This window comes from Plectropomus leopardus, chromosome 19 (assembly GCF_008729295.1).
Source record: "Plectropomus leopardus isolate mb chromosome 19, YSFRI_Pleo_2.0, whole genome shotgun sequence".
NCBI lineage: Eukaryota > Metazoa > Chordata > Actinopteri > Perciformes > Serranidae > Plectropomus > Plectropomus leopardus.
Window position 1 is genome coordinate 19,765,157 of NC_056481.1, and position 13,895 is coordinate 19,779,051.

At 41.9% G+C, this 13,895-nt stretch overlaps 2 protein-coding genes across 2 annotated transcripts; both read right to left on the reverse strand.

Moving 5' to 3' along the window:
• Positions 1-42: 42 nt before the first annotated feature.
• On the reverse strand, positions 43-9,464 carry bricd5 (BRICHOS domain containing 5). The gene is made up of 6 exons (XM_042507389.1): positions 9,411-9,464; positions 7,196-7,336; positions 6,970-7,119; positions 6,774-6,881; positions 4,046-4,193; positions 43-416 (listed from the first exon to the last, which is right to left on the reverse strand). Exons 1-6 carry the CDS (start codon positions 9,462-9,464, stop codon positions 322-324), a joined length of 696 nt encoding a protein of 231 aa, XP_042363323.1. The 3' UTR covers positions 43-321.
• A 1,679-nt stretch (positions 9,465-11,143) lies between these two features.
• LOC121958887 (phosphoglycolate phosphatase) lies at positions 11,144-13,682 on the reverse strand. The gene is made up of 2 exons (XM_042508051.1): positions 12,918-13,682; positions 11,144-12,067 (listed from the first exon to the last, which is right to left on the reverse strand). Exons 1-2 carry the CDS (start codon positions 13,510-13,512, stop codon positions 11,742-11,744), a joined length of 921 nt encoding a protein of 306 aa, XP_042363985.1. The 5' UTR covers positions 13,513-13,682; the 3' UTR covers positions 11,144-11,741.
• Between the last annotated feature and the right edge of the window lie 213 nt (positions 13,683-13,895).

Consider the following 13,895-nt stretch of genomic DNA (forward strand, 5'->3'; position numbering starts at 1 on the left):
CAGCGGGTTACAGGAAATACAAAGTAAAGGGATCTTTTCTTCTGTAATCTCTGGAGTGTGCCACCAGAGAGGGAATTACACATGAAGGGAGTGACGATGGGAGTTTGGCGATAACCGCGACAGCCTGTCTCCATCTCTTCTCTGTCGGAAGGATGGAAGTAAATGGACTGGGAGGGTTCGCTGGTTAACTGGCAGCTGTATGGCACAGAGGAAACAGTCAAAGCTGGCTTTTGTTCTTTTCTTCTTTTTTTTTCTCGTGCAGGGAGCTAAAAAGACAACTTTGTTTCCCTGATCTCTTGCTGGGAGCAGACGAGGAGAAAGTCACTCTGGCAGGTAGTAGAAGCACACAGACACGCAGATGTTGCTGGGAAAGCAGATGTCGATGCAGAAGTAGACCAGCCGCTGTTTCCCCGGGCCTGAAAACAAAAGAGACACCACAGTGACTCTAAATACTGATTTAACTAACACAGCCTCACTGTGGAAACAGACCAGAGACAGAGCAGCTTTTACTGTTATAATGGTAGAAACTATAAAGAGCCTGCCTTCCTCATTTCACAATATTCTCTAGAGCTGCAACCATAAATCAGTTAGCTGTTGACTATTAAATTGCCAAATAATTTGATAATAATGTGTTGAAGTTTGAGTAATTTTTTAAAGAAAAAAACAGTTAAAGAAGTATGAAAGATGGTCTTTTAATAAAACAAGACAGTCTCTTCAGTAGAAAGACTAGTGATGATGCTCAGTATGTATCCTGCAGCCTTGACTCATCAAAATCTGAAAAGATGCAGTAAACTCACTATCAATGCGCTCACAGGATACACCTTATATTCCCCAGATAATGTTGCATTGTGAACAACAAATGAACCAACAGCAGCATTGCGTGACTTGACTTCTTTTGAAAGTATTTCTAATGTCACAGGAACCGCTGAGTGAAACTTTTTGCTTGTTATCACCATACTGTGCAAGATGTGTGTTTTGGGCTGGTGGCTCAGAGAAGCGTCTGGCAGGCAAGTTGTTGTACAACCTAAGCTACTATAAACTTGTTTTTTTATTTTCCTTTTAGTGAAATACCTTTAGTGCAACATAAATACTCTTATGAGAAGAGAGTAATCGTTTTTCATCAAACATTTAACTATTAATTCATACAAACAATTCTAGTCCAATGGGATTATCACAGATTGTAATCATGGCGGGCAGTACTAAAATGCACAGGTCGAGCCTGCAGTTCGAACGAGAGCCAGCAAAACTCCGCCAAATGACACGTTTTGCATCATCTGGCGGTGTTTCCTTGGGGGGCAAGGCGCTTGTAAGATGGTAAGTTTACAATAGTTCATTGACACACACTGCCCACATTGTTTAGATACAAATTTGGTTGAAAATCTGTATCCCTTTAAAATTCTCTCATTTCATCCTCTTAAATCTAAATCTTATTAAGATTTTTCCTTTGTCTTTCCTCCTCTGTGACAGTAAACTGAATATTGTTGGGTTTTAAATGAAACAAAACAACACTGATCAACATTTTTAACCATTTTCTGACAGTTTATACATCAAACAACCAATCAGTAAATGAAGAAAATAATAGTTAGTTGCAGCCCTGATAATATTCACTAATTCTGCAAACATCCAAATTTCACTGTGTAACTGAAGTAATCCATACAGCATACCCAACTTTCCTTGACAAATACTCTGCAACAACTTGGAGGCATAACAACATCATCTTGATAAGAAAATATTTAAACTGACATTTTAGATCAGTCTCAAAAATCCTTACCGCATATTATTGATTAATTATGTGGTGAAAATTTACCATGCAACACAATTTATGATTAAATTGTGATGCTAATCTTATTTAAACTTATGTGTACACTGCGGCCAGCGGCTCCACATGTACACAGTTTTTCTCAGCCTGTCATTTACTGCGACAGTGTAAAAAGGTCAGTGGACGTCACAGATTAGTCTCCGGTTTCAGTCCTGACACGTCGTTTCGTCTCAGAGCTGCCAGCTGACTCATTTTTAAAAACTCTTTTCATTCAGAGTCTATAGCTGCTGAACTCTTCTGCTGTTTAATGTCACTTTACTTATATTTAGGATATTATGTCATTTACAGTTTGATCCAAAATGTCAGTATATTACCAAAATAGAACATACAGTGTTTCACCATAGTGTCTGCACAATCATTTTCCCTCTGAGGTGAGTGCAGTGACTTCACATCTATTTTTTTAGACCATGATTTAAACGATTTTATTGGCTTTGCTCTTTTTTTTCAATGTGAGAAAATTTCATGAAAAGACAAAATATCAATGCGTTTGTCTCAAAATACTTCCCTCTCTTGTCTTTAGTCTGAAGAACATTTGTTTATGCTGAAGATACAAATCTTTATAAAACAATCTTTTTTTGAGGCTTAAGGTGTTCACACACTGCAGTGTGACAAATAAACTACAGGGGGGAAAAAAGTAAAATACTCACCTGCGATTGTTTTGCATAAAAACTATTCCTACCAGCAGTGATGTGAATTTGTGACAGCTGCAGCACCTGATCAGTAAAAGGTTTTGCTGTGAATAGATTCATTGGAGGTGATGCAATGCAATGCGATGTTTGCAACAACTACCAGGATCCTGTCAACCCAGAGCAGCGTCTGAGAGGCTGTCCAATGTAAATTGTTGTACAGCATGAGCCACTGTGAGCCTTTTTTTGAGTTTCCCATCAGTGAAATGCTCTTAAGTAAATATCAGCTGGTAAACTGTTGTTTTATTAGTGTATTTGTCTGAGGGGTTATATTGTAAAGGGTAAGAACCGAGGGAGTGGAGCCTCTTTCTGAGCTGAAGAGCAGGTTAATTAAGAGGTAGCCTTAGGTGCTTAAATTTGCACTAATTATTGTGTCATGATAGAAAGTTTTTGGGCTTTTATAGTGTCTTAAAGTTTAGCTAATTTATTTTGTGCAATATTTCGCCTAAATCTTTGTGTCTGAGTCATGTGATACCATGTTGTCTACTGTACATTGTACTGTACTGTTATGTTCTTAATGTCATGCAGCTGTGTCTAGCACTTTTTTGCCCATGTCAAATTTCCTTAGGGACAAGAAAAGTTTCTTTTATCTTATCTTTCCAGCTTTGGAGGCAGGCCCCATTCATTCTTATGGAAAATGCTCAGTAGCGCATGAAGCCAGAGAAGCTATTTCCATGGTATGACATTAGCCATATCTTCTGCATTATGGGGACCATAGGGAAGCCGCCCTAGAGACTTACGGCAGCCGTGTACGACTGAGCCGCTAACTTCTTGTTTAGTGCTCTGTTAGCTTGAATGGGGATAAAATGACTTGTCTTGTGGATCTTTAGGACTTTCCAAATAGACTAAATGGCTCTAAGTAATTTCTCAGGGGTTGTGATGCTTAGAAAAATGTATCTGCTGCAATTTGGTGTGTCAGTATCTTGCTCAAGGATACCTGGACATGTTGCCTAGAGGAACTGGGGATTGAACCACTGACCTTCTGATGAGAGGACAACCCACTCTACTGCTGAGCCACAGTCACCCCATGATGCCTTGCATCACATGACAGAGTTGGGAGTTGTAATTCTACTGTTTGGCCACTGAAGATTGACTTTAAAGCCTGGCACACTTTCTGGGGTTCTGGTTGGGATGGCGTTATCAGCAGTAATCACTGAATGAGCCGCGTCGCCAGCTAATGTTAGCTCCTTCTAGACCTGAGTGGTGCACAGAGCAAAATTAACCTTTAGACTGATTTGTGACCAGTAAAAAAATAATCTTGGCTATTAATTTAGTAATCCAAATTTGACTACCTAGAGCCAGTGTTTGGTTTGTCTGTTCTGGGCTACTGTAGAAACAATATGGTGATTGCTTAGGAGGAGTACCTGCTCCGAGTGTGGACATAAACAACTCATTCTAAGGTAACAAAAACACAAAGTTTCAGGTGATTATACATTTAAGAAAACAGACTGATTATATCTTATTTAAATCCTGCACATTAGGACCTTTTAGGCTTTGTTTTTACATATTTATGTTTTATGTCTGAACTCAAGGTCCTCACCATCAACCCTCCTGGTCCAGTGGACAGAGCTGTCCTGACACAGAGCCAGCAGAGGCTCCTCCAGCGTGGACACGTCCACCTGACTGGCTGCCAGCACTCCCAGGAACTCTGTCTGTCTCCGGGTCTCATTCAGTTGGAACTGAGTCTGCTGAGGACACAATCACAACAACAGACCACAAAGAGTTTTGTCATCTGCGTGAGTGAATGAAGACTCCTGAGCAGCAGTGTCATTTAATAGGTGTGAGAAATCATATTCAGCAACAAAAATGAATAAATCTGAGTCAAAGCGAGGAAGGCGATATGAAGACTGAAACTCAAGCAGCTATTAGCCTGATATCGTCGCTGATGAGGCTTCACATTTATGCTCCGACTCGTCACAAAGGCTGCGTGTAATTGCACCACTTACACCTGTGATTGGCTCTGATAGTAAACCACTTAAGGTACTGTTACACTGGAGTGGGTCATGTAACAACTAGTTTCTCCTCTGCTGGAAAAAAGACCTTTGTGTTGAACAGAACAGAGGGATCGAGCACATTTACTCTTCATCCCTCCTATCGAAGATTAACTGAACACACTCAGGAGCTGCGTGGGATAGGAGACATCACGAGACAGGATCACAATAATGCTCAGAGACTCAACTCCAGGTGGAAATGGTGCTTTTGTGCAAAAAGATGATAAGACGGAAAAACAGAAGTCTCATCTTGGTTTACCTGTAGCCTTCCGCATTGTTTCAAAGAATCAGATCCCAAACACATAAAAACTTGGGAGCTTAATTCACAACTGAATTAGTGTCAGAGATTCAGATATTTGCCAGAGGTGGGACCAAGTCATGGTCTTTGCACTCGAATCCCAAGTAAATGCAATCTCAAGAAGGCCCGAATCAATTCCCAAGTCGAGACTGACAACTCCTAAGTCCTAAAAGAAATACTTGAGCCTTTCCAAATGTAATACCAAGACTGCTTTTCCAAAAATCCTAAATGCTTTTTAAAAGATTTTAATTATTTCTTAAAAGAAAGTTGATATAAACTCTGTTTATATCAGCCTCAACTTATTGTTCTTGGTGCAACTTCAAATATCAAACTAAGTTGGAAGTTGTTGCACCTTCGTCTAATTTTCGCGTGAGTTGTATACTGTAATTTCTTTTTTGTTAATCAAATTTTTGTATGTGTACAAACTTTAGTTTCCCAACTAGTGTTTATTAAGGTCCTTGGATTCCAAGGCAACAATAGGCCGTCAGTGAGCATCTGTCTTTCTAGTCTTTGCAGGTTTTCCTGCACTTGTCGGCTCACAACAGATTTTTTTCAGCCAATTCAGCATGAATCGGTGTCAAAACTGTGGAGTCTGTCAGTGATTGAAATCCCTCTGATTGTTAGTTGAGCTCAGGTTACGAGAAGAGCAACATCAGCGAGGAAAGTGAACAAAGAGCTTAAGTCCAGAGGGAGTGAGGTGGAGACAAACTTGTTCTATAAGGTAAGATAGTTTTCTTTAGTCATTGAGCCTCTTTAGCATAAACATTTTCTGGTAGTTTGTGTTGTTGATAGATATGCTTTGTTCTTTCAACATTGGATTATGTTTCTAATGTATAAACTAGAGTCATGACACACTTCCTGTTTCCCCTTTTTGAAAAGACAATCACAGATGAACGCTGTCTGCTGGAATCAAGAGCTGTTTCCTCTCACGCAGCCGCAGAAGGTACGTGCTGGGTGGCTGTGGGCTGCCGTCTTTGTTGTGTGTTTAAGTGCAAATTTTTGACAGACACAGGGCATGAGGCAACACAACAGTCTGCTCTCATCACTTTTTTTGCACTTAATAGTGTCATTAACATCGACATTGTGATGTGCACTAGTCGCATCAAAGTACATGTGATGTCAAGTAAGGCAAATCAACTCAAACAACTGATTTGGTGCTTGCACGATTCTAATTTTCCATGACTCATTCCAGCCAAGTCTTCCCCTATAAGGCAGGTTACATGTTTATGTAATGTAGTGAGTCTGAGTTAGTTATGCAAAGCGAGACTCGTCTGTGTGGGTTTATGAATGTACTGACCTGGTCCGGCAAGTGCTGCAGGTGTAGTGAATTGCACGCTTTTCCAAAAAGGAAATTTTTGTAATGGAAGGAAACCTTTTGGGGAGAATTTTTTTGAATTGTGTGGGAACCCTGTGTTGAAGTCCAAGTCGAGTTGCAGATCTTTTTTATTTTTGTCAAGAGTCAAAAGTCATTACACACCTGAGGTATTTTCCACAGAGCAGACACACAAGCCCCTCCTTCAGTGGACCAGGTTGTATTTTAATCCACCAGAGAACTCTTAAAAGCTAAAGAGCCTTCACACAGAGCGGCCATTGTGCCCCAGAAGGGCTCTGGCTGTAAGAAGATCCCAGTATGCCGAGGGGGTCTGAAGGATCAGATGTGCTGAGGAATTCAGCCTTGGAGTGCGAGAACAGAAGACTATACGGCACTGAACGCTTCACCCCTCTCTTTGTACGCGGCAGCGAGCAAGTCAAGCAAAACATATGAAACCCAGCAGGTCCTGGATCAGTGATGACGCTACACGGCACGATCAGAGAGGCCAGGTCGCACATTAGTGAGGCGGCGACCTTACAAACACCTGGCAAAGTGAGAAGGGCAAACCACGACTTTCTTCATCTTAAGCTTTGTAGTCTCACATATCTTGAACGCAGTGAGGGAGACCCGATTGTATAACAGTTCTCACGTGTTGAAATGTCGCTACCTTGTGTGTGGATTCGTGGAAGAGGGAGTGCACGTTGTTGTAGTCAGACTTCTCCATCTTTCGCAGGAAGCAGCTATCCTGGTCGACGGGTTTGTAACATATCAAACCCTGAAAAACACAACAGCAGTCTGTCACACATCCTTCCCAACACGACCATTAAAACGCCTTAAATCTTGCGCATGTAACGTGGACTTACATGTTTGATATCAAAGATTACAGTGGATGTCTGATTGGTGGGTGACGTCACAGAAAAGGTCACCACATCGTTCTGCGGGTCCACAATGGCCGACTGGTTGATCAGAACTCCGGTCTGATCTGGAGCAGTGATCCGGACGATCTGTAAAGACTACAACAGCAGACTTTTGATTAATGCAAGTCACAAAGCAGACACAATAATGCAGACATTATGTGGTGACAGTCACCTCGGAGTGAGGCTGCGAGAGCCCCAGGTGCCCCGTCAAACCAAGGACGATGACGACCACGAGCAGAGAGGCTGAGAGGCTGATCCAGAATGCTTTGTGAGGGAAGTGGGACAACCTGGAGGATGTAGCAGCATCATCATCCTGCACACAAGAACCAGAGACAGTCTGTTAAAACAGACATAACCATCAAACTGTAACACCGCTGCTGAGATTTGTCCTTAACAGGACATACCACCCCAAAATCAAAATATATTTCCTCTTATTAGAAGGATGAACTATTTCCTTTCAACCAAACTACACCTGCTAGCTGTATCACAGTGCAGAAGGAAGTGTGCATATACTCCAGGCCCCCAGGAACAGCACTGGGCTTTGAAGCTAATTTTCATAGTGACCAAACAGTGAAACTACACCTTCTACATCCTTCATTTGTTGCTATGTAGCCCAAAACTTGGAATGGAAAGAGATGTCTCCAAATCAGTGTATACATTTTCTTTAGCACTCTCAGGATTGGATCCGTTGAGCCTGATAACATTTGGAAAGTTTAGAAGAGACAAAAGATCAAATCATTTTATCCCCATTTAAGTTAGCTGAGTGCTAAATGGAAGCCTTTTGGCAGTGCTCAGCCGCTGCAAGTCTCTTGTGTGCCTTTCTATGGGCCTAACTATGCGTAAGCATCGCCGATCCTCCAGGTAATTTTATTCGCAGCAGCTAAATTATTATGGCCTCATGCACCACTGAGTAACTCTCATTTGAATGAACAGGGCCTCATATTCAATGCTGTATCCAACTCTCCTTATACATCCATGGCTCATGCCTCTGACACGAGATGTGAACATTAATGGTGTCCTCCTCAGCTGATCTGCTAGCTTTGTGGTGCTAGGCTTAGTAGGGACCACCTAATTGTTTTAGTCAGAAGTAAGTCTCAACTCAAATCCCAAGTAAAAACAGGCAGTTCCTGAGTCAAAATTTACTAGTACTTTGTCAAGTCTTAATGTCCTAATCTTTGAGAATCGTGTCCTAAACAAATCATAACGTGCATTTCAATAAGTGTATTTAATGTATGTAAGGATGGCAAGAGAGGGCAGAGCCAAAAGTTTCACACAACAACAAATGAGGCACTTTTGGAGGAGGTTGTAATAATATACCTTTTGAAACGGAGGCAGCATTGTAGACAGCAGTGGTCTATGAGGTCATAAATACATCTCCACATGTGGACTGAGAATTCTTTTTATTACATTATCAATTTGGTCCGTTCCTTTTTTTAAACATTAACTTTGCCGTCTCTTATGGTCGTACTTCGCTTGTACTGTCTGCCTCCATAATCTCAGATGGTTCTGTTCCATCTTGTTGGTACCCATAAACTTGCAGAAAACATGCACAAATGTGGACAAAATGAATGCAGAGTATTGACAGAAGGCAGCTTCTATGACCATGTCCAACACCGAGCTCAAATGTGCCCTGAGTCTCAAACTTGTGATGTCATCAGGTATAAAGTCTGCAGCTGCTCCTTAAATGATGAATGGGAGCTTATTTTGTTTTCCTTTTTATACCAAAATGGGCTTTATTTTATTGTAGTGGTCTCAGTTCTGCAACAGAAAATGTCCAGAACATTCCTCTGGATGCTCTCTGTGTCATCTAGGTCATCTTTTCCATTCATTGTCTATAGAGCAGCTCCAGACTTTATACCCATGATGTTACAAATAAGAGTTTTATAGCTCTAGTTTTTGGATGTTGGAGAGAGTTCAAGTTTACTAATATTTTTGGACTGTCTTAGACCATAGGAAAAACATGTATGGATTCTGAAAATGGGTGAGGTTTCCCTTTAATATTAGCCTCGACTTTTGTTTGCACAACTTTAACATGTCAAAGATGGAAGGTGTTATGCCTTCGTCTGTAATTTTTTTAAACTTCATGTTTTGCATACTGCAACTTGTTTTTTGTCGATCACTGCAAAGTTTTCTAGTTCCATTATATTGGAGAGACATCTTTACAGCTAGTATCTCCAGGTTGACAACTCACACCAAAACTATCTACACTGATAAACAGACCCACAGGGAAGAGGAGAAAATTAGAGTTTGGATGTTGTCCCCTTAAGGGAATATTTTATGCAATTGTTGCTGGTTTGTAATGCAGGAAAAATGAATTTTCCTGAAAGCCGTACTTAACAGTGTCCTGCTTTGACCTGTCTCTTTCCTCTTCAAAATAAAAGCCTTACCGCGCACTGAGCTTCCTCCAGACGGTTTTCTGAATTCTTCCAACACCTCACCATCCTGTGTCCCGTGACGACGGCTCCTCACTCGGTCTGCTCCCTACTCTCAGCTACCGGCATGGAGCTGTGGTCATGACTGAGACTCCGTACTCCTGGCCAGCGTCTCTTTGTCCCTGCAGACCTCCCCCTCCTCTTCCTCCTCCTCCTCCACCGTGTGGTCTCACTGTTTCCCTCCCAAAACAGTCACACTAAACTCTAAATCTGGCTAATTTTCAAGTCTTCCTGCAATTTCCTCCTTTTTTAGTCTAATGTGACTAAATATGCCTCTCTAACATTACCCATCTTCTCGAACACAGGAGGAGTTGGCCACCGTCCCGAGTCCAAACAATGGACAAAGGGGTGAAGCAGGTGCAGCTGAGAGAGCCTCTCTCATCAGGTGAGAGGAGATCTGTGGCTGCTGCAGTGTCAAGACGACGACAGACCAAGGTGACTTTAACCACGAGACTTAGATGGAAGTTCACTTAGAACTGAGAGACAGTCAAGACAAGTCCCTAATCAAAACTGACAAGTCCCGAGTCAAGACGAGACAAGCACCAAGTCAAGACTGACAAGTCTGAAGAAGGGTTGCAGCAGTAAACTGTGGTTGGTGAATTGCTGATTTTTATACCATGTACATTTGCCTTTCTATGGTACTGAAAAAAAGGCACCGGTAGGAGAATCTCGCTTACGCATGGCCATCTCCTTTCCTTCCTCACAGCAGCAGCAGTCTGCAGTAACCTATATGTCAGGGATACTCAACTTGCTTTACTTGGGAGCAAAATGAAAGGAGACCAGTGGCCAGTCACAACAGCCCCATACAAATTTTTACAATTTTAGGACATTTCAAGGATTTTAGGATGTTTGTAGGATTTCATGACATATCTAGGATTTTAGGACATTTTTAGGATTTTTTAACGTTCTTTGGATATTAGGACATTATGGGCTTACCTAGGACCTCTGACAGGGTATGTGGGGGATACTCCACTGGCACTTTTTTTTTTTAAAACAAGCTTTATTTTGATGTTCTTTTGTGCACTCTTACACCTTATTTATCCTGAGAGGTCAAAAACAATTCCCAGTGTGAATCACTTTATTTTTATTGTGAAATAGAAAATGGTTGGGGGGGGGTAGCACCTTGTACCCTATTGGGGACCAGTTTGGACCCACAGGCCATAGGTTGAGTATCATTGTTGTATGTTGATTGTTGTTTTTTCGTAGGACTTTATTTTAGAAACTCAGCACTGTTTTTTTTCTAGTAGTGGTTAATTTTAGATGTAGTGCTGCTAACGTGAAGTAATATAGAAAATATGTTAGTTACATTTTTTGTTTTTTTCTATCGGGTATATAAAATGTATTATTCTACTTCTGCTGGATGAAGCGCTTCCTGATTCAGCTCAACCAATCGTCACAGTCACTTGCAATGGCAATTAATTTAGGCCTCATATCCAAAAAAACTTTTTCATTTGTCGTTGTTGTTATTCCTTCATGGGTCATTGCAAGTCATAGTAATAATAATAGTTGTATAATACTGTATCCTATGATATTTTCTGAGATGGTTGACATACCATGTAAATCTCATATCATTGCAACCACAGTCTCAAGTCAGACACGCAGGTCTCAGAACAAGAAGTCAAATTCCAAGTCAAGTCCTGAGTCAAGTCCAGTTTGCTGCGTTTGAAGCCACAGAGAGCAGATGCTGGTTTAGTAAAGACAGTTTGCGTTTTATTACAGATTGGAGCGTTGCTTTCAGAGACTCGGGAGTCGTTGATGAGTCGAAGAACACAGAAGGAAGACCATTAAAACGTGTATAATGAAGTGACATGAGGTATCATTGCACTGTCCCGTGAATGTAACTGTGTGCACTTCCTGCTGAGGTCACACCCATTTAGTGGCGTTATTTAAAGACTGCTGTAAACCCGAACACACACACACACACACACACATTACGAAACTGTTGACAGACTCTTTGTGTTCACTTCCTTCTTTCAGTTTGACTTGTAGTTGCTTTAGAGGAGATTGCATCACAGACGTGATCTCTAAAGTACACTCTCCTTCCTCCTTTCCCAAAAAATGAACACATTGAAACAATACTGTAATACATTGTTCTGCTGTTGTTAAAAATAAATCTTTAATATTGTGTTAAATTATTAGGTTTTACTGATGGTTTAGTTAAATATTGGAGTCTTTGTCTCCTCTCTTACAGAGATGCTTTTAATCATATAAATCTAAATATTCCCTTTTAGAAGACAGTCTGACGTGTGACGTCACGTCACTAAACTCCAGTCCTGACAGTCTGTTTTATCCCTGCAGAGCTGGAAGGAGGTCGGCGATGCTCTCCACGTAATAATCCGGCACCATCCCCTGCCTCTCTGCGCAGCCGCTCTTCTGATGGGCCTCGGCGTCGGCCACGGTGCTGACCCCTGTCAGGGTGAGGAGGGTCTTCAGGCCGCAGTTGGAGCCCAGGAGGATGTCCGTGTCCAGGCGGTCACCCACCATCAGGCAGCGCTCGCGGTCCACGCCAAACTTGGAGGCCACACAGTCGAACATGAAGTGGTTGGGTTTGCCCACCGTCTGCGCCTGACGCTGCGCCGCCGTCTCCACAGCCTTCAGCAGGCAGCCGGTACCTGGAGGAGAAGGTGAGGAGACATTTTACTCAACACAGATCCAAGATGTCCTGTGTCATCACCTGTGTTATCACCCTATTATGAAAATATATTCTTGTAATAATATGACTTTATTCACATTAGAAAACAACTTAATTTTGAGAAAAAAGTCACAATATTACAAGAATGTTATAATTTTCTTATGTTATGTAAGTTATGTATTTTTTTATGGGAATGCAGGGAGGCTCAAGAAAAATATTTGGAGCTCTGGCGAGGATCGCGCCTCAGCAGTGGTGGTGAAGTATTCAGATCCTTGAAGTAAAAGTACTAATACCAAACTGTGAAATTACTCTTTTACAAGTTAAGTCCTGCATTGAATTTTTTACCTAGGTAAAAAAAGTAAGTACTGTCAAGAACGTAAACTATAAGTATTAAAAGTGAAAATACCAAATACAGAAAAAAAGACACCAAAAAGAATTAATTGCCAGTTTTCAGTCAGTTGGAAAATTGATTAATTGACTAATAATTTCAGCTATAAACTAACACCCTCCAAAAATTAAATAAAAAACAGAAAAAGACTAAATCAAAATATTTGGCAAAAAAAAATTACTTTTTTGTGCAAAAAAAGCTGTACTTGCAATTTTTATGCAAAAATCATCATTTAAAAAGTACAAAAGCTGTCAGGTAAATTTAGCTAAGGAAAAAGAATATTTCCATAAAATCCATTGAATTCATACTTTCATACAGTACTCTAACAAATGTAGCCTACTTAGTTACAATCCACCAATGCACCCTCGCCACCCTCCTCTGATAAATACAGAACAGTCCCTTGACATGAGCTCCAGTGTGTGTATCCGGTGAGTATCAGTACCTGGGACGGCCTTGCCCCCCTCCAGGGGCAGCCTGGTGTCACTGTTGGTCCCCACGAACAGACAGTCCGACTGGGTCAGGTACTGCAGGGCTCTGTTCAGCTTCATGTAGCTGAAATGTTCATCGAAGCCGACCACCACCGCCTTCACCTCCGGGTCCAGAGGCACGTTGGCCCAGTCGGTCTGCTTCCCGGAGATGTGGTCTGGTCCCACTCCGGTCTCCTGGATCCCCACCGCCTGCAGCTCCTCTCTCATGGCGGGGCTCCCTATCAGAAACACTTTGCCCTGCAGCCCGCAGACCGTCTGCAGGTACGCGGCGGAGCAGTACGCCGTCCCGAACACCTCCTCCTCGGTCGCGTTAAACCCCAGCTTGGACATTTTATCGGCGTACATCTTCCGGGTCTTGGTGCTGTTGTTGGTAACGAAGAACACCTTTTTCCCCTTCTCCTTCAGCAGGTTGATGACCTGCGGGGCTCCCGGGATTGCCTGGTCCCCCCTCCAGATCACCCCGTCACAATCAAACAGGACGCAGTCCACCGAGTCCAGCAGCGGCTTCACCAGCGCGCCGCTCAGCCGCGTGCATTTTGACCCAGACATCGTCAGATTCAAAAACCACCCGGACGGTTATTTCCGTCACTGCACGTTGATTTCCTCTAAGATAGTTAAGTCCTACCGTGTGTAGAAACAACCGACTGCTTGGTTGTTTGGTTTAATAAGACTACCGGAGAGAAAGGCTGACCTTCTTCTGAGAGTTGCAGCAATCCTGCGGCTACTTCCGCACCGGCTTAAAGGGACAGAAACCAAACAGGAACAAGGGAAGTTCCACTTCCGGTCAAGTTTTTTTTTTTTAATTTTATTTATTTATTTTTTTTTAATTTTACTTTCGTTAACAGTTGTAAAAACAGTACATTTAGTGGTCAGTACAAAAAAATACAAATGAAAATAATGTGACAATTAGACTACACAGACTAGACAGACAA

What these genes read in the sequence shown, in the direction of transcription:
- bricd5 (XM_042507389.1), bottom strand. Translation starts at nt 9,464, where the DNA reads ATGGTGAGGTGTTGGAAGAATTCAGAAAACCGTCTGGAGGAAGCTCAG. An exon ending in TGGAGGAAGCTCAGTGCGCG is followed by an intron (nt 7,337 to 9,410) that starts GTAAGGCTTTTA and finishes TCTTGTGTGCAG; the next exon opens with GATGATGATGCTGCTACATC. An exon ending in TCTCGCAGCCTCACTCCGAG is followed by an intron (nt 7,120 to 7,195) that starts GTGACTGTCACC and finishes CTGCTGTTGTAG; the next exon opens with TCTTTACAGATCGTCCGGAT.
- LOC121958887 (XM_042508051.1), bottom strand. Translation starts at nt 13,512, where the DNA reads ATGTCTGGGTCAAAATGCACGCGGCTGAGCGGCGCGCTGGTGAAGCCG. An exon ending in GGGGGGCAAGGCCGTCCCAG is followed by an intron (nt 12,068 to 12,917) that starts GTACTGATACTC and finishes CTTCTCCTCCAG; the next exon opens with GTACCGGCTGCCTGCTGAAG.